The sequence below is a fragment of the Sinohyriopsis cumingii genome, chromosome 14 (genome assembly GCF_028554795.1).
Source record: "Sinohyriopsis cumingii isolate HCF-2022 chromosome 14, ASM2855479v2, whole genome shotgun sequence".
Lineage (NCBI taxonomy): Eukaryota > Metazoa > Mollusca > Bivalvia > Unionida > Unionidae > Sinohyriopsis > Sinohyriopsis cumingii.
The window spans coordinates 123,638,863-123,663,223 of record NC_142974.1 but is presented as its reverse complement, the minus strand read 5'-3'; the positions used below and the strand labels follow the sequence as shown (position 1 = coordinate 123,663,223).

The 24,361-nt window shown below is 35.9% G+C and overlaps 1 protein-coding gene across 1 annotated transcript in view; it reads right to left on the bottom strand.

Annotated features, from left to right (window-relative positions):
• The window catches only part of LOC149784758 (uncharacterized), a 93,675-nt gene that overhangs the window by 48,461 nt on the left and 20,853 nt on the right, over positions 1 to 24,361 (bottom strand). Inside the window, exons 5-6 of the mRNA XM_089932782.1 lie at positions 12,611 to 12,797; positions 5,398 to 5,552 (exon numbers count right to left, since the gene is read on the bottom strand). Of these exons, the coding sequence (XP_089788908.1) occupies positions 5,398 to 5,552; positions 12,611 to 12,797 (342 nt within the window). The remainder of the gene's footprint in view (positions 1 to 5,397; positions 5,553 to 12,610; positions 12,798 to 24,361) is intronic.

Here is a 24,361-nt window from a genome sequence, read left to right as displayed (position 1 = left end):
CCGTCGACACATCATTGACATTACTCAACTTAAAAGAAGTATGTCACCTTGGAGGTAAAGCCTGGGATACTATCACTGCACGCTGCCTTGAACGATGCTGGATAAAGGGTCTTGGGCCAGCTTTTACGCCCTCGACACAAAATGATAGTGATGATGAGCTTGAATTTACAGGATTCACTGAAGACGACGTACGTTTAGCAGAAGAAGCACTCAAAAAATACGAGCACAGTCATCATGATATCCTTAACTGGTATTCAGTAGATGACATCTGCGCTATATACGAACACATATCAGATGACGAAATTGTTACAAATGTCAGCAGGAAGAATGAAGCTGCACAATCAGAACCTGAAACCAGTGACGATAATGATAACGATGACGATGGCACCCCAACTCCCCCACCAAAAGTGTCTGAAGCAGTAGTACATTTAGAAGCAAGTTTAAGGTGGCTGGAAACACAAGATGTTGACAGCGTCAAAGTCCTTCAATTAAGAAACATTCTTGACTTTGCTAGAACCCAACAGTTCGCGGCAAAGAAGCAAACGTCATTGGATATATTTTTCAAGAAATGATGAATTTTAAATTTGGAACCACACTGACTTTGCACTTTGCGCAACGATTAATTTAGCAGTTTTCACATGTTTCTTTTGATGTTCACAAAATCTGAAATAAAAGTTATTTGCACGCTGAAATCATGCGTTGATTGTTAATTATTCTTGCAGTTGTCACATATGATAAAATTTTAGCGGTATGAAATTTGTACAGACACCGTATGTAGACCCGGGAATAGCTGCATGCAATGACCGTACGATATCAGACGGCAAGTAAATGGTTTCAATATTTTGTTCATCCTATATTTTACACGACGAATTCAGACTATTACAAAATTATTGAATATTTTAAATCTGTACGATTTTCAATGAAATTACATCCATTATGGATGAACTGCATGCCACGACGGCACGGTAGCATACGGTGTTGATACACTTTTCATGATACAGCGATAGTCTGGTATTCTCGGTCAATCTGTATTATCGTTCAAACAAATAAAAATTAGTAAATGTTTTTAATGCACAGTAATAACCTATAAATATATTAGCCATCGATTATTTTGAATATATCTTAATTAATGCATTCCAGTTAATATTCATCTGATGATAAGCCGACTTTTGATCATTGTACATGTATACACGTATATGTTCTTGGAAAAAAAGTTAAATATTGTAAAACCCCGCATTAACGCGACCCCGCTTTTAATGCGATCCGATTTTATGGACCCCGATCATCGCGTTATAGCGGGGTTCCACTGTATAATATGAGGGATACAATCTCATATATATCCTGTGACCTATTTAAATCTTGAAACCATTACTTGAAGCTGCATGTCACAGTGTAAGTTTAGCAGCAAAGTTCAGCTCAGAGATGAGAAATTTTGGACTCACATTGGAGCAAGTGTTCTATCTATAAAGAATGACAGTTCATTTTCCAATCCATGTTTCCTCTGAATATTCCCATCCAATTTTTACCAATTTTTAACAGATATGATGGAATTTGAGGTATGTGGTCAAAGCCAATTGCCTATAAAAAAAAGTTGGAATTTGTAACCTCCATATGGTGTTGGCACCTGGTAGCCTCTTGCCAAGAGGCCTAGCAATCATAAATAATCTCGCATTCAGTCTTACCTGCATGAATCAATAAGATCAATTTATTTTCTCAAAATATTTAAGCGTTTTAATCCACTGATAGAGACAAAACTAAAGCATTGATGAAATTTTATCTTGCAAGCACCATTTGCATTACAAGTCACATGACTATGCAAACCTACAACACTGGAGATCTAACAGTCACACGATATCAAAACAAACCCATTTCCAATGTTGTCCAAGAATTCAAAACTATTGATATTAAAGTCACATTAGTTTTGTAGAAACCTGAATGGACATATAATTCTCAACATATTTATTCTGAAGAAAAAAAGACCAGATATTTGTCACTGTCGCAGCAAACGGGACAGACCCAGATTCATAAACTGAAAGCAAAGGTTTATGTGGTACTCACGTGATACAACAAAACCATCACTCACATGTGCTGGTGTATCCCTAGGGGAACAAGACTGGGAGTCAAAACTCTCCTTGGTGTCAAAACTAGGGGTCAGACTGAGTAAAAAACAAACTATGGTATCAAAACTGGGTGTCACATTAAACATTTGGGGGTCTCTGAAGCATAAATGAGGGTAAAGAGAAACACTACCTGTGCTGTTTCATGAATATTACCCAGGTATACTTGTCTGACTAGTAAAGCAAATGGTGAGGACCAGGTCACATTTCATCAACACTAGTTTTATCTTGTCTGTCCGTGGAATAAGAACAATGTATTACTTGAGAAAATAAACAATTTTTCGATCAATTTCAGGTATACATGACTCGATCAAAAGCACCAAAGTTTGCTAAGCTAGCTGGTAAGCTGCTAACCTATGCTGTCAAGATGTTGGCTTATTGTGACACTTGACTGGATTTTATATTTTCCATGCAAGAGAAGATACCCTGTATCCAGCTGTGTGTTTACTCACCAGTCTACTAGATGAATCTAATCCACTGAGCATTTGGATTGACTATACCAGTATGTTTACGGCAACCACACGAGTGATCCATACTGCAACCTCCAAATATTCTGGTCAGAACATGATAAATATAACTCACAATCAGCTCAGTTACAATAAATTATACAATGGTTTCTGTCAAGTGGTGTCAGAAAATTCCCAAGATTTTCTCAACTTTCTGAGTCCTAGGTGATAATTTCCTCCTCTAGAATAAGCAAGAGATCATCAAAAGGATTGACACTCTACTCATCAAAAGGAATTCCAGGAACTGAAGTAAAAATCAATTATTCTTCTTAACTCTCTAGCTCTGCAACCACATCTGATCTTTCCCTAGCAGTAACAAGGTTTTCAAATTAGCTGCTGTGATTGCCATATTGGATTCGCACCTTTTTCACTAAAACCAACAATACAACATGTGTGATGTTTTGATGAAAGTCAATGATATGACCATCTATCTGTATGAGTAGTTCAATACAAGCACTTAACCAAAGCCAAAAGTAAATGAACTAGATGTCAGGATGAGCTTCTTTTGTTGCAGACGTGAATAGTAACACATAAGCTTATTTAAATCAATTTCATGATTCAAGCATGAATAATAACACATATGCATATTTAAATCAATTTCATGATTCAAGCATGAATAGTAACACATATACATATTTAAATCAATTTCATGATTCAAGCATGAATAATAACACATATACATATTTAAATCAATTTCATGATTCAAGCATGAATAGTAACACATATACATATTTAAATCAATTTCATGATTCAAACATGAATAGTAACACATATACATATTTAAATCAATTTCATGATTCAAACATGAACAATAACACATATGCATATTTAAATCAATTTCATGATTCAAGCATGAATAGTAACACATATACATATTTAAATCAATTTCATGATTCAAACATGAACAATGCCTAAGAAATAAGCATGAAACAAAACGAACACTAGACAGTGAAGTATAAAATATGGGCCATAATGACAGACCTATTACAAAATTAATGGAGCACTGCTCATCAAAAGGCATCCAAACAACAAGTTTTAAAGGATTGGATACAATGCAACCAATATCAAAATTTGATGTGGCCATCTAATAATTTCAAAAACTTAACACATGCCAGTAAAATGTGAAATGTAGGCAACAGTGACCTTTTTGTATGAGAATGTTATTATAAAGTGATGTATACAAACCAATACTGTAAAGATATATGCATGAAAGAAAAAATAAAGGTAAACTCAATGTAAATCTGAGACGTACGACTGAGTTTTAAGATAAGACTCACACTGTAGTCAAGATGCAAGATGTCACCTGGTTTCAGGATTACAGATGTAACAGTATTAAATGTATGAATGAACTCAATGACCTATGTACTTATAAACCCAAACCAAAATTAAACATAAGCTAGAAAATGTGAAATGATGGTCACATTGATGTTTGTTTGGTAAATGCACTGCACCATCATTGTACAATAAAGAAATGTTAAATTACTCTAGTTTGATTTTTCTAGCAAGATTGAATCCATGCCAGTGAAGTGTGAAATGCTTCGCCTTCAAATATTTTTGGCATGAGAGAACAGTACTAATGCAGCTGCATTGACTCTCCAAGTTTCATGCAACCAAATATATACATTGCAATAGTGTGTGAAATCATTATAGATAAATCTACATTAGGGACTCTAAACTGCATAACCAAATTTACATTAGGGACTTTAAAGAGCACAACCAAATTTACATTAGGGACTTTAAAGAGCACAACCAAATTTGCATTAGGGACTTGAAAGAGCACAAAAAAATTTACATTAGGGACTTTAAAGAGCATAACCAAATTTACATTAGAGACTTTAAAGAGCACAACCAACTTTACATTAGGGACCTTAAAGAGCACAACCAACTTTACATTAGGGACGTTAAAGAGCATAGCCAAATTTACATTAGAGTTTTTAAAGAACGCAACCAAATTTACATTAGAGATTTTAAAGAGCACATCCAAATTTACATTAGGGACTTTAAAGAGCACAACCAAATTTACAATAGGGACTTTAACGAGCATAGCCAAATTTACATTAGGGTTTTTAAAGAGCATAACCAAATTTACATTAGGGACTTTAAAGAGCACAACCAAAAATACATCAGAGATTTTAAAGAGCACAACCAAATTTACATTAGGGACTTTAAAGAGCACAACCAAATTTACATTAGGGAATTTAAAGAGCATAGCCAAATTTACATTAGGGTTTTTAAAGAGCATAACCAAATTTACATCAGAGATTTCAAAGAGCATAACCAAATTTACATCAGAGATTTTAAAGAGCACATCCAAATTTACATTAGGGACTTTAAAGAGCCAACCAAATTTACGTTAGGGACTTTAAAGAGCATAGCCAAATTTACATTAGGGTTTTTAAACAGCATAACCAAATTTACATCAGAGATTTTAAAGAGCACATCCAAATTTACATTAGGGACTTTAAAGAGCCAACCAAATTTACATTAGGGACTTTAAAGAGCATAGCCAAATTTACATTAGGGTTTTTAAACAGCATAACCAAATTTACATCAGAGATTTTAAAGAGCACATCCAAATTTACATTAGGGACTTTAAAGAGCACAATCAACTTTACATTAGAGACTTTAAAGAAAGTCAACCAAATTACCTTTAAACTGCATGTTCAAATTTATACCATGTTTCATGACAAGACTTTATTAATTGCATTTTCTGGTAAGTAACCAAATGTTGCAGTCTATAACAATTAATGACCATCATATGCTTTGAATCATACCTGGTCTGCATCAGCATCCACAATAATATCTCGAGCAGATTTTACAGTTGATGAAGTGGATATTACATGTAGTTTTGCCATCTTTTTTCTCATTGGCTCCTGTCTCAACTTCCTTTTATTCTTGGGCTGATCTTCAACAGGAAGGGCATGAGTACCTGAAAAGGAATGATTTATGTTTCAATCTTAGGCTGTACAACTTTAACATCAGAACTGTCAGCATTCATTTTGTCAAGGAGAAAGGAAGAAATATAATGATGATGCCTGGTTTATTCTGTCTGGATAATCTGAAGGGTTCATAGCCTCAACGACAAGCCTGACAACTTGCAATAAACTTGTATCTGTTTTGGTAAATTGAAGTTGTATACATCAATATTTATCATCAAACCAATTAATATGACTTTCTGGTCAACTACACATTGGAAACTGTCTACAGTACTTACGCATACAAAACTGTCGTCGGAAATCAAATTTCTTCATGTTTTTACAAGCATAAATCGGCATGGCAAATTTGCTTGAAATCAATTTATTGCTGTTCCACTCACTTGATTACCGAGCATCTGCCACTTTCATTAAAATGAAACACGGACTGAAGTTAATAAGACCGAGTTATGCTGACACCATTTCTGTACCATTCCAACAGTTTTAAAATCAAACTATCTTAACTTAAATTCTGTGATTGTAAATTAGTTATAATTGTACCCATCATGAAGGTTGAAAATTTTGCATAAGAACTATTTTAAAAGGCAAACATAGAGATGAATCCAGAGTCAATATCAGTTGTCTTTTCATGACCAGAAAGCACATATCTGAATATAAGGACATAAGGGATGGAGGCCAATAGTTTCAAATGTTATGACCCAGGAGCTAGAATCAATATGAGGCAAGTATTGCTTCTCATGTCCAGAAAGTATGTATGTATGTATGTATGTATGTATGTATGTATGAATAAATGTATGTATGTATGTATTTATGTATGTACGTATGAATGAATGTATTTATGTACGTATGTATGTATGTATGTATGAATGAATGTATTTATGTACGTATGTATGTATGTATATATGTACGTATGTATGCATGTATGTATGTATGTATGTGTGTATGCATGTATCAGAGGGATGGAATATCAATAGTCTGCATGAAGCTAAGTTCATGGGGGTAAGAAAAGACGCTGGTACAAATGACCAAGAAGTTAGTCAATTGGGAACTGTTGGGAACACATTGGTGCATCATTAGACATAGGGGCAAAGTTCATGGGGGGTAGGAAAGATGCTGGTGCATTATATGACCCAGAAGTTAAGTCCATAGTTGTTGAAAAAGACACTGGTGCATGCTTCGGCCCAAAAGCTATGTCCATGGAGGTAGGAAGAGACACTGGAGCATGCTGTGATACAAGACCTGAGCCCATAAGGGTCGGATAAAAACACTAAGGAATGCTACGATATAGGGGCTAGGTTCATCGTGGTAGGAAAATATACTGGGACTAACTTTGATATGGGGTGTTAGGAGAAAAGTGGGTCATGAAACATATTACCCACATATTGACATATATTCTCAGATATGTGAGACAAGAATGCTCCAAAATTATTTTAAATTTATGTAAAATATTGCCTTTCCCCATGCCCAGGGTTGAGATAAAAAAAAATAAAAACGCCGGAACAATAAAAACCTATTTGAATATCACTGACCCAAGTTTTTTATCTTGCACTCCAATGATTTTGGGGTGCTCAAGATCATTCTTTTGTTTTGAAGAAAGTGATGATCAGTCTGTGGAAGCCAAAGTGATAACGGAATCCTGCCTTACACTCAATAACTGTCAGAGTCAATACATTATTTTAATGAAATAAACAAAACTTCTAATAATTTTATTTAGTTTAGTATCAAAGTTGCATTTTATTTTGAAAGTTTCAACAGAACTAACTGTAAACCATGGGTAAAGCTACATGAAATAGGATCCGTGCTACAGTGACAAATCAGAACATTTCTCTCTTGATCCAAACAATATGTTCAGTTGACAGCCATTTTGGATGGAAGAATAACATTTTCACTGAGGACCAACTAGATTTATGACAAGAAGTATTTGGCAGAAAACCTCATGTCAATAAAACCATCATTCAGGAGGAGAAGAAATAATAAGATTTTCAAGTTGGCTGCTAAGTCAAACATATTGGAAGTCAGATTTGCACCCTTGTCATTTGGGACAACTAGATATGATGGAAAACGTCTTTGGTAATAACTAATGTCAGTATGAAATTTGTGAAGGAGCCGCAATAACAAGACATTCAAGATGGCAGTTTGGGTAGCCATGCTGGATTAAGACCTACATCATTAGTATTCAGGAACAAATATAAATCATAAGCTCTTTCAGTGAAAATATCCCACGTTAACATGAGGAGTAACAATAACAATATTTTCAATAAAGTGAATATAAGTTAAACATAATTTTCATTTATGACTAACTAGATCTTACGATAAACATATATTTAATGTTTCATCACATTCCTCCATCTAAATTATGAACAGTTATCATAACAAACTTGTTCTAACAGATAGGTAGATGCATGCAGGTAAAAAGCCATCCAACAGCATCTTCTCATCTTCTTCAAGACCAACCTTAAATGACTGCCTTGTAGATTTGTGACAATGTAGCACTGTACAAGATTCATACATTATATGCTACTAATTTTTACCAATGATAAAAGTTACAAACACTCAGATACCTAATTATCAACACACTTCTCAAAGAACAGGATCAGTTGGGATTTATATTTCTCAATTCTTTCTCAGAATCAGAATTTAAAGTTGAAAATCCTGTCTGGAAATTACATAATATGTGCCATTTATCTTATCAATTTTCATCGGGAATGTGAGAAAAAAGGTCCATTATCCATCAATGTTCAATAGAAAACTTCCACCTTGGGATCAAGGGATCATAACATTTCCAGCCACAGAAATCACACCACAACTCACAACTAAAAGCCATTATCTCAGGGGCAATTAGAGAAGGGGACAACAATGACTGTTCTAATCGCTGCCACATCAGTGCAAGAGAACATGGCAATCAGTGTGGTGCCAAAGCTATCTGCTGCATTTAGTATGTGATGTACCTTTTGTAAAAGGTGTACCGATTAATGATCAGTCTCAACCCATTAAGAGGTTTCAACAGTACAGATTTTTGTGTGGGTCTTGGAGCTTTGGATATAGCAAGATTATAATTCCTCTATAAGAAACATGAATGAATATTTAATTGATCTGGAGGCAGATTAGCTTCCTGGCAAATATAGATCTCTAGCTTGTTGCCATATATCTTACTTGCAATATGGCGGTTATGGCAAAAATGAGGGACCGCTCCGGTGGCCTAAGTGGTTAAAGCATCTGCCTTGGATGTTGGAGGTCATAGGTTCGAACAAGGGCAGAGTTATACCAAAGTCTTATAAAAATGGTACTAGCAGCTCCCTTGCTTGATGCTCAGCATTAAGGGTTTAGTGTTAGGACTGGTCAAACTGGCAAACTGGCATCAGGATAACATTAATGGCTGGGACATGATGCTACATGTCTGTGGCATGATGCCTCAGTGCTATACATCACTATAAACTGCCACGAACAGAAATCGTAGCAATATGACTAAAAAATTGTTAAAGCCACATTAAAAATCCAAATGACACAAATGCACACTCAAAAAGGGGCATGCTTGTTTGATATCCCTAAAGTCTTTAACATGCCTACCAACATTCTCACTAAGAGTAACCAATACTATTCCCTCTCCCGGTGTTCATAGGTTCACTGACTGTTAGTTTCTCTGACCAATTACTGTAATGAATCGGGGCTTTCTTTTCCAAATATAACTCCGATGAGATGAGCGATACAGGGGTGTTTCAACTCTACAGTCTTAAATTAGCAGAAACAACAAAAGCAACAAGTTTAGTAAAATTCAACAAATAATTCATTTCCTTAAAATACACAATAAAAATCGAAAAAGGAACTTACAATATGGTGAATTAAATTGCAAGAAGTCCAAAAGTACAGTATCTCCTGTGTGTGAATTCCAGCATTGAATATGCTGATGAGCCCATAGTCTTGGATGAGGTGATGTGCCAACAATCTTGAGGAACTTTGTAATTGCAACAAATATATTTTTAATGAATGATTACTCTCAAATTATATCAAAGTACAGCTAACAGTGCTTCTGGAGACTGAACTTAATTAAGCTGGAATGAAATAATGTTGTTTATTACTGCGTGTGTGTGTCTGATTGGGACTTTAAACATAGCCTTAACAATTTTTCAGCCATGAGATTGCTACAACGTCTGCAGTGTCACAGTTTGTATTCATGTCAAGCACTGGGACATCATGCTGCAGACATGTAGCATCATGACCCACCCAGTCACATTATCCTGACAGCAGGCCAACCAATCCTAACACTAATCTATTAATGCTGAGCGCCAAGCAAAGCAGCTGCTATAGTCTGAATATAACTCTTCATTTGTTTGTATCCCATAATGATTTCAATAACGAATATCTCTAATATCATAAAAAGTGCACAAAATTCAGTCAATTCATTCACTGATTTATAATTTCTAACCTGACTATGACCAGAGTGGTCCTAACACTGGTGTCCTTTTGCACTTTTCATACTTAAAGTACTTTCCATAAAAACATGACACCATATTGCATACTCTATTAGGCAGTCCCTCTTCTTCAGACAACAGAGTGACATAGTTCATCCTATCAATGAATGGACCAACTAAATTCTGTACATCTTTTATCTCATTTGTGCTTTTTGTTTTTTAAATTGGTACAGGGGGTATAAACAAATGGAGAGGTATATTCAGACTATAATACCATTTTTATAAGTGTTTAATATGACTCGGCTTGGGTTCAAAACCACAACCTCTTGCATCCAAGGCGAGTTGTTTATCACAACCTTATGTTCAAATCAAAGACACAATAATGTGAACATTTTTAGGCCATGTCAGCTTCTAATTTTCTATTGCAATGTGGCTCCTGTGCCCTAGAAACTGTATCATGTACTTCATTTTGAGTTGCCACTGAAATATAGCTAAGGATATCCAGACAACCTTCCCATCCAGGATCAGAAAACAAAATATGGTAAACTGTACAATATAATGTGATCATGTTTTTATCTAATATGTAAACTCTTTGATTTTAACAGGCTAACCTCCTTCAACCATTGTAAAACTCAAGCATTAACAGTTCATAGTCTATACATCACAATACAGACGTGAACATACACTTTCACTCCCTCGGATGCACCTGGTGTATAGAGGGGCCCTACCATCATTTGTATAGATGAATAACCCAAGCACCGTAGACCAAATCTAGTAGGCTGTCATCAGTCATCAGATTTCAAACTTCACTAGCTGCTGCTGGTGAGGATGTCATTGTGCCAGTATCACTAGGTCGGCATTCACAATGGTGACACACAGTGTGATGCATCTATTGCTGCTATATATTAAAAATGCTAAACTTTGAACTGCTGAATGATTACATGCCATACTTACAGTCCAACCTTTTAGACCATATTGCCTCTAACCTGTTGTTTAATAATTAGACGACCAGCTTTCTGCTGTCACTAAAATGTTTTAGGAGAGTTCCATGCTTTTTCTAGTAATTGCTAGTAATTGTTTTGTTTGGCATCAGGGACAAATCAGCACATCACACGAAATGACACAACTAAGGTTAAACACCCAGGTGGAGTCGCTATGAAATAACGCCAAGATGGAAAGATGCTGATACACATGTTTCTCCAGTAGAGACAGGTGCGAAAAGATTGTACAAATGCTGTGGTGCATGAAGCTTTCTTGAATTCTCTCCACTGCTCCAGCTTTGGTAGATTGCAACATGTACATCTTATCCAGCAGCACACCATCAGGTTTATGGAACTCAGTTGAAGCAGTCACAATGATACACACCAAAGAAGCCACCAGAAACTATCAGTCAAACACTAAACTTTGTTATATGGAATAGTACTGTGCACAACAAGTCGTGTACACCTTTGTGCACTAAATAACACTGGAAATTTCTTTTTCCATGGCACAGTATTCAGGGCTCATAAAGTTGGATATAGAACAGAACAGAATTTTATTGATTTGACATATGCACACAAGCACATAGTCAATATAATACATAATTCATATACAATGCACTCATACAAAAATGAAAGAATAAATAATGGCAATAAAAACATCTGTGCACATAAATCATTTGATGATTGCCAAACTCCTACTGTGAATGAATTGAGCCACCCTTTGTTGCCTAGCATTTGAAGAAGCAGCAATGGCTATAATTATAACAGTACTGAACCTCTGGATGCAATAAATGCTAACTGAATGGGGTATATGGGGTATCACTGTTAGTAATATTGTCACAGCAGATCAATAAATTATGCTGTTTTACTAATTGGTGGGGCAACTGATGACACTTGCACAGTACCCAGCAAACTTCCTCTTCTCTGCAGTGCTAATGGACATGGCCACATCCAAAATTGACTATCATATCAAAGTTATGGGAGAACTCAAGCGGCAATGGAAGGCCAAGATGAATGCAACGAGCATCCCAATCACTTAAAAAGAGTGACTACATGCATAACAGCATGCCGTATTGATTTAACAAAACAGTAAATCTGCATACAAGTAGTACCTGGTGACTAGTGGCAAAACACAATTTTCCCAATGAACCCAAGCTTTCTAGCAAGTATTATAATTGTTGTATTTTATTTAAACTAGATGAAGCCTGACCTGGTACTCACCATTTGCATTGCTAGTCACATGACTACACAATTCTCAACCAAATGTCACATGATATCAACAACAAATCCGATTTAAATGTTATTATACAAAAATTCAAATATATTAAATTTAGTGTTACCTTTAAGAGAGCTACTGTAGACATTACAACATTATTAAGTAAACTCCTGCTTTAAACAGCTACAATTTAGTAGTCCCGTAAAGAGAGTTATGGTAGATCTAACAACGATGATGATTAATCACATCCCTTAAACAATAATTTGGATCTTTAGCAAAATCATTGTATAAATTATCTAGCTGCTTGTCTATTAAGGAGCCATTTGTATCATGTTTGATCAAAGCAACGGATAGCATATACACAATCATTGGAAAACATGTAATCAGAGTAAAGTTTCATCTCAAATACTAAATATATTTCATTGAATTTATGAATGCCCTTGACTTACCTATCATACTGGAGTCAGAGGTCCCTTCTACTCTAAGTTTTTTCCTTGCTGGTTTAAAAGACTTCTGCATGGACCCAGAGAAGGTCAGGTCTGTGGGCACTTCTTTCATGGCAGTAGCAGCAAGTGTTGATGTGGGGAACAGGGTTTTCTGTCCATCTGATTGCATTCTTTTTTCTGATGATTGTTTCTGATTTAAGAAATTCAAGAAATTAAAGAATACTGGTCAGACTCCCCTGTAGCAAAGTATTCAACATTCCAAAACTTAGAATTTTCAAATTCCCTTGCAAACAAATGTATTGACTATGCCAACAATTGGACTGGTCAAACCCCACCTGCTGAAAATCTGTTGAACATTCAGTTCGGTGAGACTACCTTGTAGAAAATGTATTAAAAAACTGAGGACTATACCAGCTGAATTCATTCCACAAACACCATTTTGAAACCCTAATCAAGTAAAATTGTACTAACAGCACACTGGGTTTTAACATTTAAATTACACCACACACACACACACACACACACACACACATATATATATATATATATATATATATATATATATATATATATATATATATATATATATATATATATATATATATATATATATATATATATATATTGGCTCCTGCTACAGCCGTGCTTACGAGTGACTCATGCTGAGTCATGTACCTCAGATGGGCCTGTATCATATTTCCTCGTCTTGCTAGAACATGGTGCCTGGTTTGTAGACACTTTTGATACAACTGATGGTAAGTGCATTCTTTATCCATTGTCTCCAGTGATCTCAAAGTCCTTGTTGAAAGTTTAACTCCAAAATGTGGCACTTTTGTTTTCAGTGATGATGCCTGGCTGTTGTTGAGTCTGTGTACTGTTGAATGCACTCTTGCTCAAAGTTTCTGGAATAATTCACATTTTTAGGTAAAGAAACACTGATTGGTCTGTTCACCGCCTCACATTTCAGAACTTCTAGCAGGACATTTTTGTCATGTTAAGATCAGTCACTTCCTCCTCCACAGACCTTTGAATAATGTCAACATTTTAAGCAGTCCCCAGAATAACAGCAAGAGTAGCATCCAGTACTGGGGGAAGTTGACATTTTATTTTCTAAAATCACCACTATTGTCCTCCATCAGTTGCTTGAAGATCCAACCACAATGTGCTTTAATATCTTGGCTGAAAGTTTTCTGTTTGAGCCTTTTTCCTTCTCTTGTTCATATTTCTGGATATATTTTTTCACTAAATATTGCAGAATTACATCGTTTGAACTGTAAACGACCCAAATGGACGGGGTCCAACAGTCATTCTACTTCCCACATTGGATGTAGAATATTGTAAGCATCTTGAAAGCCAGCAGCAGCCATGCATCTCCATCTGTTGTTGCATGTCTAATGAGAATCACTTGCATCACAAACTTGTTTCCCATTTCTCTTGCCATTTCATACTCTGAATGTGGTGCAACTGGTGACAGATTTGCTCTACAGTCAATATGGCCTCCTGGACATTGCATATCAAAACCTTTCCCCTTCAGCCCTGCTTCAGTCCCACGCAGCTTGTTAACTGCTATAGTCCCCACAATGTATTGCTTCTCTTAACAGTTTCACATGCAATTCCAAAGCTTATCATGAACTCTGACCAGGTTTCTTTTCATGTCCAAAGCTAATGGCATTGTATCTTGCATCAAAAGCAACATTTATTTGCTCAGGATGCATGACATTAACCTGTCTGACTAGTTTCAGCTTCTCTGTCATAAACATTTCACTGAGCTCCATGGCTGCTTTGCCTACAATCTTGGACGCCCATTGCATAGATGTTCTGCTAGGTGGCAGAATGTCAGTGGCTGCAAACAAGTATCTAGCCCAGGTGTTTCCCATTGGTGTATCTTGTAGTCCAGCTTGAAACATCGTATTTATAGCAGCAGGATTTGGCCCAGGTTTATTTGTTTTTATCTCCTCATACAACTTATACTCTGGTGACTTAAAGCTGCAGTTTTTACACATCATAGTATGCTTCCAAGAAAGTCCACATTTTCTTTCATTAGCAAGTTGGAACTCTGGTCTGCCACATATGTTGACTTGATTACCATGGCGATGAATGATATCATTCCACATTTCAACATTGTTTTTCATACAGATCATATGCATCCCATCGTGCTCATTCAATTTTATCTCTTTCAGGTCCAGTTTTGCTTTGGATGATGGTCTTAGAATTTGTCCAGACCCAGGTGTGCCATTATAGTCTGGTGCCTGAACTGACTGGAGACCCCATTTGTCGGCATTGTCACTGTTGTGAATAAGAACTTGTCTGCATCCATTTTTCTGGCCACTAAAATAATGCAGCACTGAATTTGGTAGAGTATCATCAGTCAGATATCTAAATCTTCTTGTACCCTTTCATGGTTTCAGCTGCAATAACTGCATGTAAAATACAAGCAGTATCCTCTCTCTCTCACTTATGTAACTAGGAAAAGGCATGCTAGCATGGTTTCAGAGAACTACACCAACTCTTCAATACTATTGAAAGCCTAACATATGAGGACTCCTCCCCTTCATGGGTGGAAATGATGTCATGTACTTGGTTAGTACCAACAGCTAGCGTATTTAGATGCTACCAGATTTCAGGTGTTACCTTTTATTGACAGGCACTGGTTTAATTGCTTCACACCTGATAAGGAAAACCAATTTGATGTTCATGGTAATGGAATGGAGAGACTTTGCCATAGAACAAAATTTGTCAACTTCAGGTTCTAAATTTTCATTAAAATTTAAGTTAAATTTAAATTTTTATATAAAAATATGTATCATTTTTTAAAATTGAATTTTCTAGGAAACTGGAACAGTGAAATTTAATTTCTAGTACTTTCCAGACTGGTGTTAAGATTAAAAACTAATAATAGTTTATTTGAAGTGTTTATCTTGATTAGCAAAATCACAATTAAACTTTAATATTTGTTCATTTTTGACATTCGGCCATTTGGAATAGGCTTGTGCTTGTGTTACAGTGGTGTCAGCTACAAGCCTGTAACTGTCCTATTCACAGATGAAATTCCTTAAAACTTTGCAGCAGTATTTAAAAGACATAGATTTGATCATGGATGGAAGTTTTGTCCATTTAGGTGAAATTCTCTAACCCTGTCAGGAATCGGATCACAATTATTACTTCCAGTTCAGTGCCAATGAATGTAGTTCTAGTCTATTTTTAAAACATTGTTTCCTCTCTCATTTTGTTGGTGATAGAAGAGTTATATTTATGCATTTTTGGTTGGGATTTAAAGGTAATTCTACATTCTTGAGAATATGGGCTCAGGGTGTGGTTGTCTACGTGTATTTTGGCAATAGTGCACAGTGAGTAATAAGGCCTTGGTGATGATCCAGAAGTGAAATCTGTGTTCCATTGCATGCTGCTCTGTTTATAGTCCAGCCTCTCAAAAAAATACAGGTGAATCTTTGCAAAGAACTTTACCTTGAAGTCATCTTTGAAGGTATTTTAAATTAACCTATCATTTGTATTGATTGTCACACAGTGGAAAGGTCAGTACTGCGAAACAAATGTAGAGAACATATAGTAAAACTAATTGTGTTTTATGTCCAGTTGACTGGAAAGTGATGAAAGACGGGAATGCCAAAATCAGTTTAAGATGAAATATTATTTTTTAACAAAGCAAATAAAAATATACTATGCCTATTGCAACTGTAACCAACATTTCATTTCGTTGAAGAAACATATCCCCCACATGAACCTACTTGAACATACTTTGGCATACCTTGACTACCATCGATTTTCAACAAATTCAAAATATATGTCAACGGAACATGAAAATGCATCCATTTGTTCATGTCAGATTTTTATTCCACCAGGTTAAAAACAGACAGTAAGTATATTAATTTCATCTCAGTTTGTGGAAGAATGTCAATATGGGCTGGTGCATTGAACCATTGAAATGTACCAAAACACCGGAATGCAATATCCTGCATACATGGATATGAGTCAAAACGGACGAGTACCAAAAGAGTCCATGGTCAAAATGGACTAGTGTTAAAAAGCCCAGTCCAAAGAGGTCCGACCCCAAAAGGCCCATTTACTAAATACTTATATTTTGTATACTAAAAGTAAGTAATACATAAATATAAAATCCTTATATTTTATTATAAAATATATCCAACTACAGTGCAGTAAAGTAACATTGCAGAGTACAGTATGTCACAATCATACATGAGTGATCAAGAAATTAATTGCGACATGGTGGGATTGATCGACAAGACGAAAGGGCATTAGCAACAAATGGCACAATAACAGTAATGCAATTTCAGATTTATAAATCTATTAATAACAACAATTAGTGATAATACACAAATATTAAATTCTAATATCAAATTCTACACATATACCTTGCACTACAACAATATTGCACATCATGGCTGTCAAATAAATTTAACAGTACAATATAGTATGCCATTCTAGAATTACAGCCGCAAATAAACACCGATCTATACAAATATGCATAAATAGATATTTACTTTTCGACAAGAAACCTTACACCACAATAAAATTGTACACAATGGCTGTCAAATTTAATGGTACCATATAGGATGCAATCCTAGAATAGCAAAATAAACACTGAACTATAAAAATATACTACAAGAACATGCCTATATAAATATTCACTTTTCAAAACGAAACTGTATGAAACGATACAATTGCACACAATGGCTGTCAAAATTATCAGTACAATTTAGGATGCATTCCTAGAAAAACAGCACACATTTATTAATAATTTCCATGCCTTGGTTTTCCTAGCATACATCACAATACATAAAAATCTGGTTAATAATAATAATGAGGACTTTCTATAGCGTCTAATCTTTAGCTCTAAGTGCTTTACAACATTAGACAAGACCTATAACATTAAAAAAAAACATATAATGATATGATTACAAAACACAAACACCAAGAATTTAGAAAACATAAAACACATGCTGAAAATATTTAGGTTAGGGAACATTATTAGGTCTTTAAGCTTATTCTTGCAGTTGAAATAAGTGGGTTTTAAGAGCACATGAATGGGATCACTGTGTCTTTGTGTCTAAGTTACGTGGGCAGTTCATTCCATGTTGCTGGGCCCTGGTATGCAAAAGAACATTGTCCATATGACTTCATTTTCATAGTGGGAATAATGAGTGTACTATTGTCAGAAGAGGAACATAGGTATCTTGCTGGTGTGTCCACATGGGTGAGGTCGGATAGGTATGTTGGACTGGAGTCCATCAGTGAAACATAGCACAGAGAACAAATTTTGTGTTTGATTCCGAATCAAATGGATAGCCAGTGTAGGATACAGAGCAGCAGGGAGGTGTGCTCTGATCGTGGTACTTAAGAATGATATGAGCAGCTGTGATTTGAACTTTTTGAAGTTTCTGGAGCAGATATTGAGATGAACCAGACAAAATTGAATAACAATAGTCCAGTCTTGAAAGTACTAATGAACACACAAGCGTTTTAGTGGCATCAATTGAAAGATATTTGCGAATTGAGCTGATGCGTCTCAGCTCAAGATATGCAGCCTTGCATATGTTCATGACATGTTGGTGAAATGTGAGAGAACTGTCCAGAGTAACACTAAGGTTTCATACTGATTGTGTGAATTTAATGTTGGTGTTGCTGATATTTATTGTTTGAGGCAAAGAATGTGAATGAGAAAGTCTCTGTGTTGTGATCAGAATGGCCTCAGTTTTATCATCATTCATCTGGAGCTTGTTACATGTCATCCGTGACTTCACATCAGAAATGCACCTCTCTACATGATGGATGGTAGCATCAACTTGAGTTGGGTGGCTAGATTTGTATATTTAGGTGTCGTCAGCGTACAATTGGTGAGATACTGGATGATGAGAGCGGCTGAGTGTATAGAATGAAGAGAACAAGTCCAAGAACAGACCCCAGTGGAATACCACAACATAGATTAGCTGGGCTAGCGTGTATTCCATTTGCATACACAATTTGTGTCCTGTTGACCAAGGAGGACTTTGACCACAGTATGGCTGTATCATGAATGCCACATACATGCTGAACAAGAAGACAAGAATGTTGAAACACAGTGTTACAACACGTGATTAAATACGCTATCAGAAATTCTCATAAGTCTCATAAGAACTGACAATTTTAATGGACATTCAAGAAAATAAAACAATCACATGATACAGGTCTTAAATTCATGCATAAAGACAAGTTCAGTTATGTAGCTGTATGTGTGATGCAAAGTTCAAACATTTTGATTTAATACTATATTTTGTGATTTCAGTTTGCTGTAATAGGGGAGGTTTCTTCAAACTTTATTGACTCCTTTCAGTCAAGACTGAGAAATCAGTTGCTGACCAAGGTAAATGGACCAACATGACTGAATTTGTATTAAAACCATTTCTGCAACTATCCATTATCCCACACCTTTCAAACAATAGCAGAATAGGTTTAAAATACGGTTAACAAAAGGCTGTAGATATGATTGAAAGCAGACATGAGCCAACCAGTCATGTACTATGTACTATTAACTAGAACATTTACTGTATATACCAGTAACGGTAATCTATATGGGAAATGTAACTACTCTGAATCATGCGCAAACAACTTTTATTGTGATCTAAATACCTAAACAAATGAGGAAATGATCTTACATAACGTTCTTTGCATTTAGACCATTAAAGTAATAATTCATGCATAATTCATGATAGTTACACTTAAACTTTACAGCTGTTTCACTTGCAGGTTGGCACAAATCTCACACATCCAGGAACTTAAGATAACAAGAAAAATATAATTAATAACCACAATATAATAATCTATATTAATATGTACTTATTACTAATAGCTTAAGCATTAAACTCGTGTATAAACTGCAATACAAGCTGTTAATATTAAATTTATTGACTTTAAAAACTGTAGCCAAAATGTGCAATTTCCAGCTTCTTGTTAATTTAAGTTGAATCACTTCAAGTAAAGAAAGTACACATTAATTTGTTATATAACTAATATGAAATTTCACAGATAGGAATTATACATACACAACCAATATACACTATGAGATATACAATAAACATTAAGTGCATTTCAGTGTTTTCATTGCATTCCGATGTTTTGAGGTCCATTGTTCTGGTGTTTCGATGCACGTGATATGGGCTGCCAAGTGTTAGATATTCCTGACACTTTGACTACTCGTTCCGATGTCGACCGACATTGGAACACGCTATACAAGGCATTATTTGGGTAGTAAGACATAGCACTGAAACACAAATAATATGTGACATGTCTTACATTGTAGGGCTACCTGTCCTACTGACAAACATTTACCAATCTCATAGTGATCAGACCTGTCAACCTAGTCAGAGTTTCCTCTGACCCTTACCACCCCAATTTTGATATTTGGACATTGATGCTGGGGTGTAGGTTCAGAGTCTACAGCCTATTGAAAAGTTGGAATTCGCCGACACCATTTGGTGTCAGCATACAGTACCTGCTTAGAAGCTGGCCTAGCAAATTTGAATGACCTTTCTTATAGATATACCTGCATGAAACTGATAGGAATTTGATTTGTTTTCTCAAAACTCGCGAGCATGTCATTGACATCTAGGTTGTGAGATTTGTATAGTCATGTGACTCAGAATGCAAATGGCAAGATCCAGGTCAAATTTCAACAACGCTGTACTTTTGTCTCATCTGTCTGCAGATTAAAGACATGATGAATGCTATGCTTGCAATTTTTGCGAAAATAAATCATATTCCTATCAACTTCATACAGGTATATCTGTTCGAAAGGTCATTCAAGTTTGCTAGTCTGGATAGTAAGTGATTACCCTATGCAGACACCAAATGGTGTTGGCAAATTCCAACTTTTCAATAGTGAGTGGACTCTGACCCTACACCCCAACATCAGTGTCCAAATATCAATAATGGGATGGCAAGGGTGAAAGGAAACTCCAGTCCTACATGTAAGACATAGCACATGTTGATTTTGTTTGGGTGCTATGTCTTACTATCCAAATAACAGCATTGTATAGCATGTTCTGATGTCGTTGACATCGAAATGAGTATCAACGTTTCAGGAACATCTCATGCACTTGGCATCCTATATCGACACTCTTCCACTAATTTATGTGTAACTAATATACTTACTGTGCTGTCTTTATCCTGGCAGAATGAAAATATGATACTAGCAAATGGACACATTTTCACATTCCGTTGACATTTGAATTTGTTGCAATGCGACAGGGGGCCCCGAGTGGCCGAGTGGTCTAAAGCGCTCTTCGTTACGGATCACTGCCATCTCACCTCTGTCTGCGGCGGTTCGAGTCTAAGATTCAGCCAATGTGGGTATGTGAGAAAGTTTGCCAGTAGCTTCTCGTGGGTTGGTGGTTCTTTCCGGGGTTTTCTCGGATTCTTCCTCCACCATTTATACTGGCCGCCATGTATAGCCTATTGTGTGCTGCAAAATGGCATTAAACCCCACAACAACAACAGCAGCAATGCAATAGTAGTCGCAGTATGCCAAAGTAAGTTCAAGTACATGTTGGGGATAAGTTTCTTGAATGACACGAACCGTTGCTTACAGTTCCAATAGCTAGAATATATTTTTATTCGTTTCGTTAGAGAATAGTTCAACTTAACCCGATTTTGGCATTCCTGGCTTTCATCGCTTTCCAGCTAACTGAAATGTAGGCCAACGAAACTTGAAAATAGGTCAATTTCTTTAGTGAAAATTGGAATTTATTAGAGAAAAGACATCAGAGTAAGTAAATTCTGACCAAAACATTATAACTTTACTTTGTAGAAAAGCGTCGTTATTTTAGTTGTCAGTTGTTTGAAATATTCCTGAAAATTTGACTGTTGTAACGATGTTAGTCGACATCAAAACAAGCTACACAGCTCCATTTGTTAGGCTGTAAGACCTTGACACCCACAACATAAATATCAGCGTCAGGTCTTACACGTAGGACTAAGAAAACTCGGACTACTGCCAACCCTGACGAGTCCATCTCAGTAAGGCAGTTGAATTTTTTTCCGTAAGATTGACCAGAAGGTGTAAAAAAATAAAAACTTCTATTGTAAAGCTGAAAAACATAACTAAAAGTTCAGTATTCAAAACATGCAAATAAGATAAACATTATGAAAAATTTGTAAAGTATGCGTAGACTTTATTTACCATTAGTACAGTTGCACAAACTCTAATTCCAAACCCCATGCAAAGCCAATGGCTTGTTGCTGTCTCTCAACTTGATGTAATTCTTGGAAATTCTTTTTCCATTTCACTTAACGATGGCAATCATATCTCCCGCCACTAGTCATACTCAAATTGACACATGATATCCAATAAACATAATTGTGTCCCTTCCAGCTTTTATTCCCAAGAATCTGAATATTCCTTTGTATTCTTCTGTGTTGATTATTAGCACCTTTTTAAGAGATGTATTATCCCTTTCATCTTAAAATTGCATTGCTAGCTTGACACCATTTTTAAAAAAAAGTAATTATATAATCAACAGTTGGGTCATGCAGACGTTTTGCATGAACAAGTAGGTGCAGTTTAAAGCATCTGAGGTGCTGCTATAAAGTTAATCTGGTTCCCTAACTAATTTTACTACTTCTAATATGAAACCCAGATTCAAATCAAACACGGATGAACACATTTTCCGAATTTTTTGGCAATGATAATTTTTCCATAGCTTTTGCTTTCATGCTATAAGTTTATAAGTCTGTACTTTAAGGGTAATTTTCGTAAGACTTACAGCAAAATCATAAGGGTTGGCAGGTCTCCTGACAGTGGTTGCCTCACATCATAATAAATTACAACAAAAGGATCAATACAGCCATTAGTATAGATCTATCTTTTACCATTTTTCCCAAAATTCTAGCAATCTCTTTTGATTCATTATTTTACAACTGTTATGTGGCTGAACCAGTCTCAGATGTGCAAAGTGAATGACTTTTGTGATCTCAGCTGTACTTTAACATGGGAATTTTACATGCCACTTGTGTATGGGGATCTTTATGTTTAAAAAGACATTTCTGTAATAATTTGGTATATAATATGCACATAGTACAGGAAGTAGTTAACTAGTTTCCCTACTCAGCAGTACAAACCACTAGTTTCAGTGACATAGGGCAAATCACTAGTCTCAATGACTTAAGTCAAACCACCAGTCTATGTAATGAAAGACGAACCACAAATCTCCATGATGAAAGGCAAACCACCAGTCTCAGTGATGTAATGCAAACAACTAGTCTCAGTCTCTGTCGGTGATGAAACACAAACCAGTAGTCTCAGTGATATAAGGCAAACCACTAGTCTCAGTGATACAAGGCATTATACAGTTAGTAACATATTTACAAAGGCATTGTGGGGCCCCGAGTGGCTGAGTGGTCTAAAGCGCTCTTCGTTACAGATCACTGCCATCTCACCCATCTGCATGTGTTCGAGTCTCGTGCTCGGCCAATGTGGGTATGTGAGAAAGCTTGCCAGTAGGTTCTCGTGGGTTGGTGGTTCTTACCAGGGTTTTCCCAGGTTCTTCCTCCATCATTAATACTGGCCGCCATGTATAGCCTATCGTGTGCTGGAAAATGGCATTAAACCCCACAACAATAACAACAACAACAAAGGCATTGCACAGTTAGTAACATATTTACAAAGGCATCAAACAGTTAGTAACACATTTACAAAGGCATTATACAGTTAGTAACACATTTACTAAGGCATTATACAGTTAGCAACAAAATATGCATAATGTGCAAAACTATCATATATTCAGGTACCATATTTGTCGGTCGATGTGGAGTATAAACTGAATTCGCTAATTTTGTACATTTCCATCCTTTATCCATGTAAACATCAATGTGAAATATAAGACACGACCGGATTTAACCTCAGCATCACCTTTTTCACTAGTAACTTGCAGTTTCACAAGTAGTAATGGTATCACTGTATGCTATTCCAGATTACTGGTAATAAGGAATTAAATCACTGATGATAAATTCATTTTCTACAGTTTTGTTAAGAGAGAGAGAGGTATGTGTATTCAATCGCATTTTCTTCCTGCACCTTGTAATCAAAATCAAACATAGATATGAGAGAGAGGAGGGGGATTTCAGCCCTTTGTGATGTGAAGTTGTACCATAATGACCCTGTTTAGCTGAAGCTTTTGTCAAAGAAAGATAAAAGTAATAAATACTAAATGTTGAGTATTAATACTCACAAGTTTAAATATTCACAATTCGCCTACCCCCCACCCCACCCATATCGAGGCATGTTGTATTTTGACTTGAAATCCATAATGGATCACCTTTGATCCATTTATCACTTACAACACCTCATAAAACATTCTGCATTTGGCATTACACTCTTCAGATTACAAGAATAGGAAAGTCAGTTAACAGTCTATTGCATACACATCTCAGTATTCATAACCTGAATACTGCACCAGTATGAGATTTCCAGTTTCTGGTAGACTGGTTCACACAGTTATGTGTAATCTCCAGAGAATGCACACAAATACAGCCATATCTCTTGTCTTAAACAAAAAATATTTTATTTCGAGTTGAGAAAGTAATGAACCAAAATCATTAAAGCTACAGAGGTGGAATCAAAATGAACTGAGCAGTGGAGTTCCTTAATTTTTGAAGTACTTGTGGTATCATCCTAAAGACTGGGAAGGCATAAGTAAACAGATGTCTCAACTCAGGCTGAAAGAATCAACTGCCTTGGTTTTT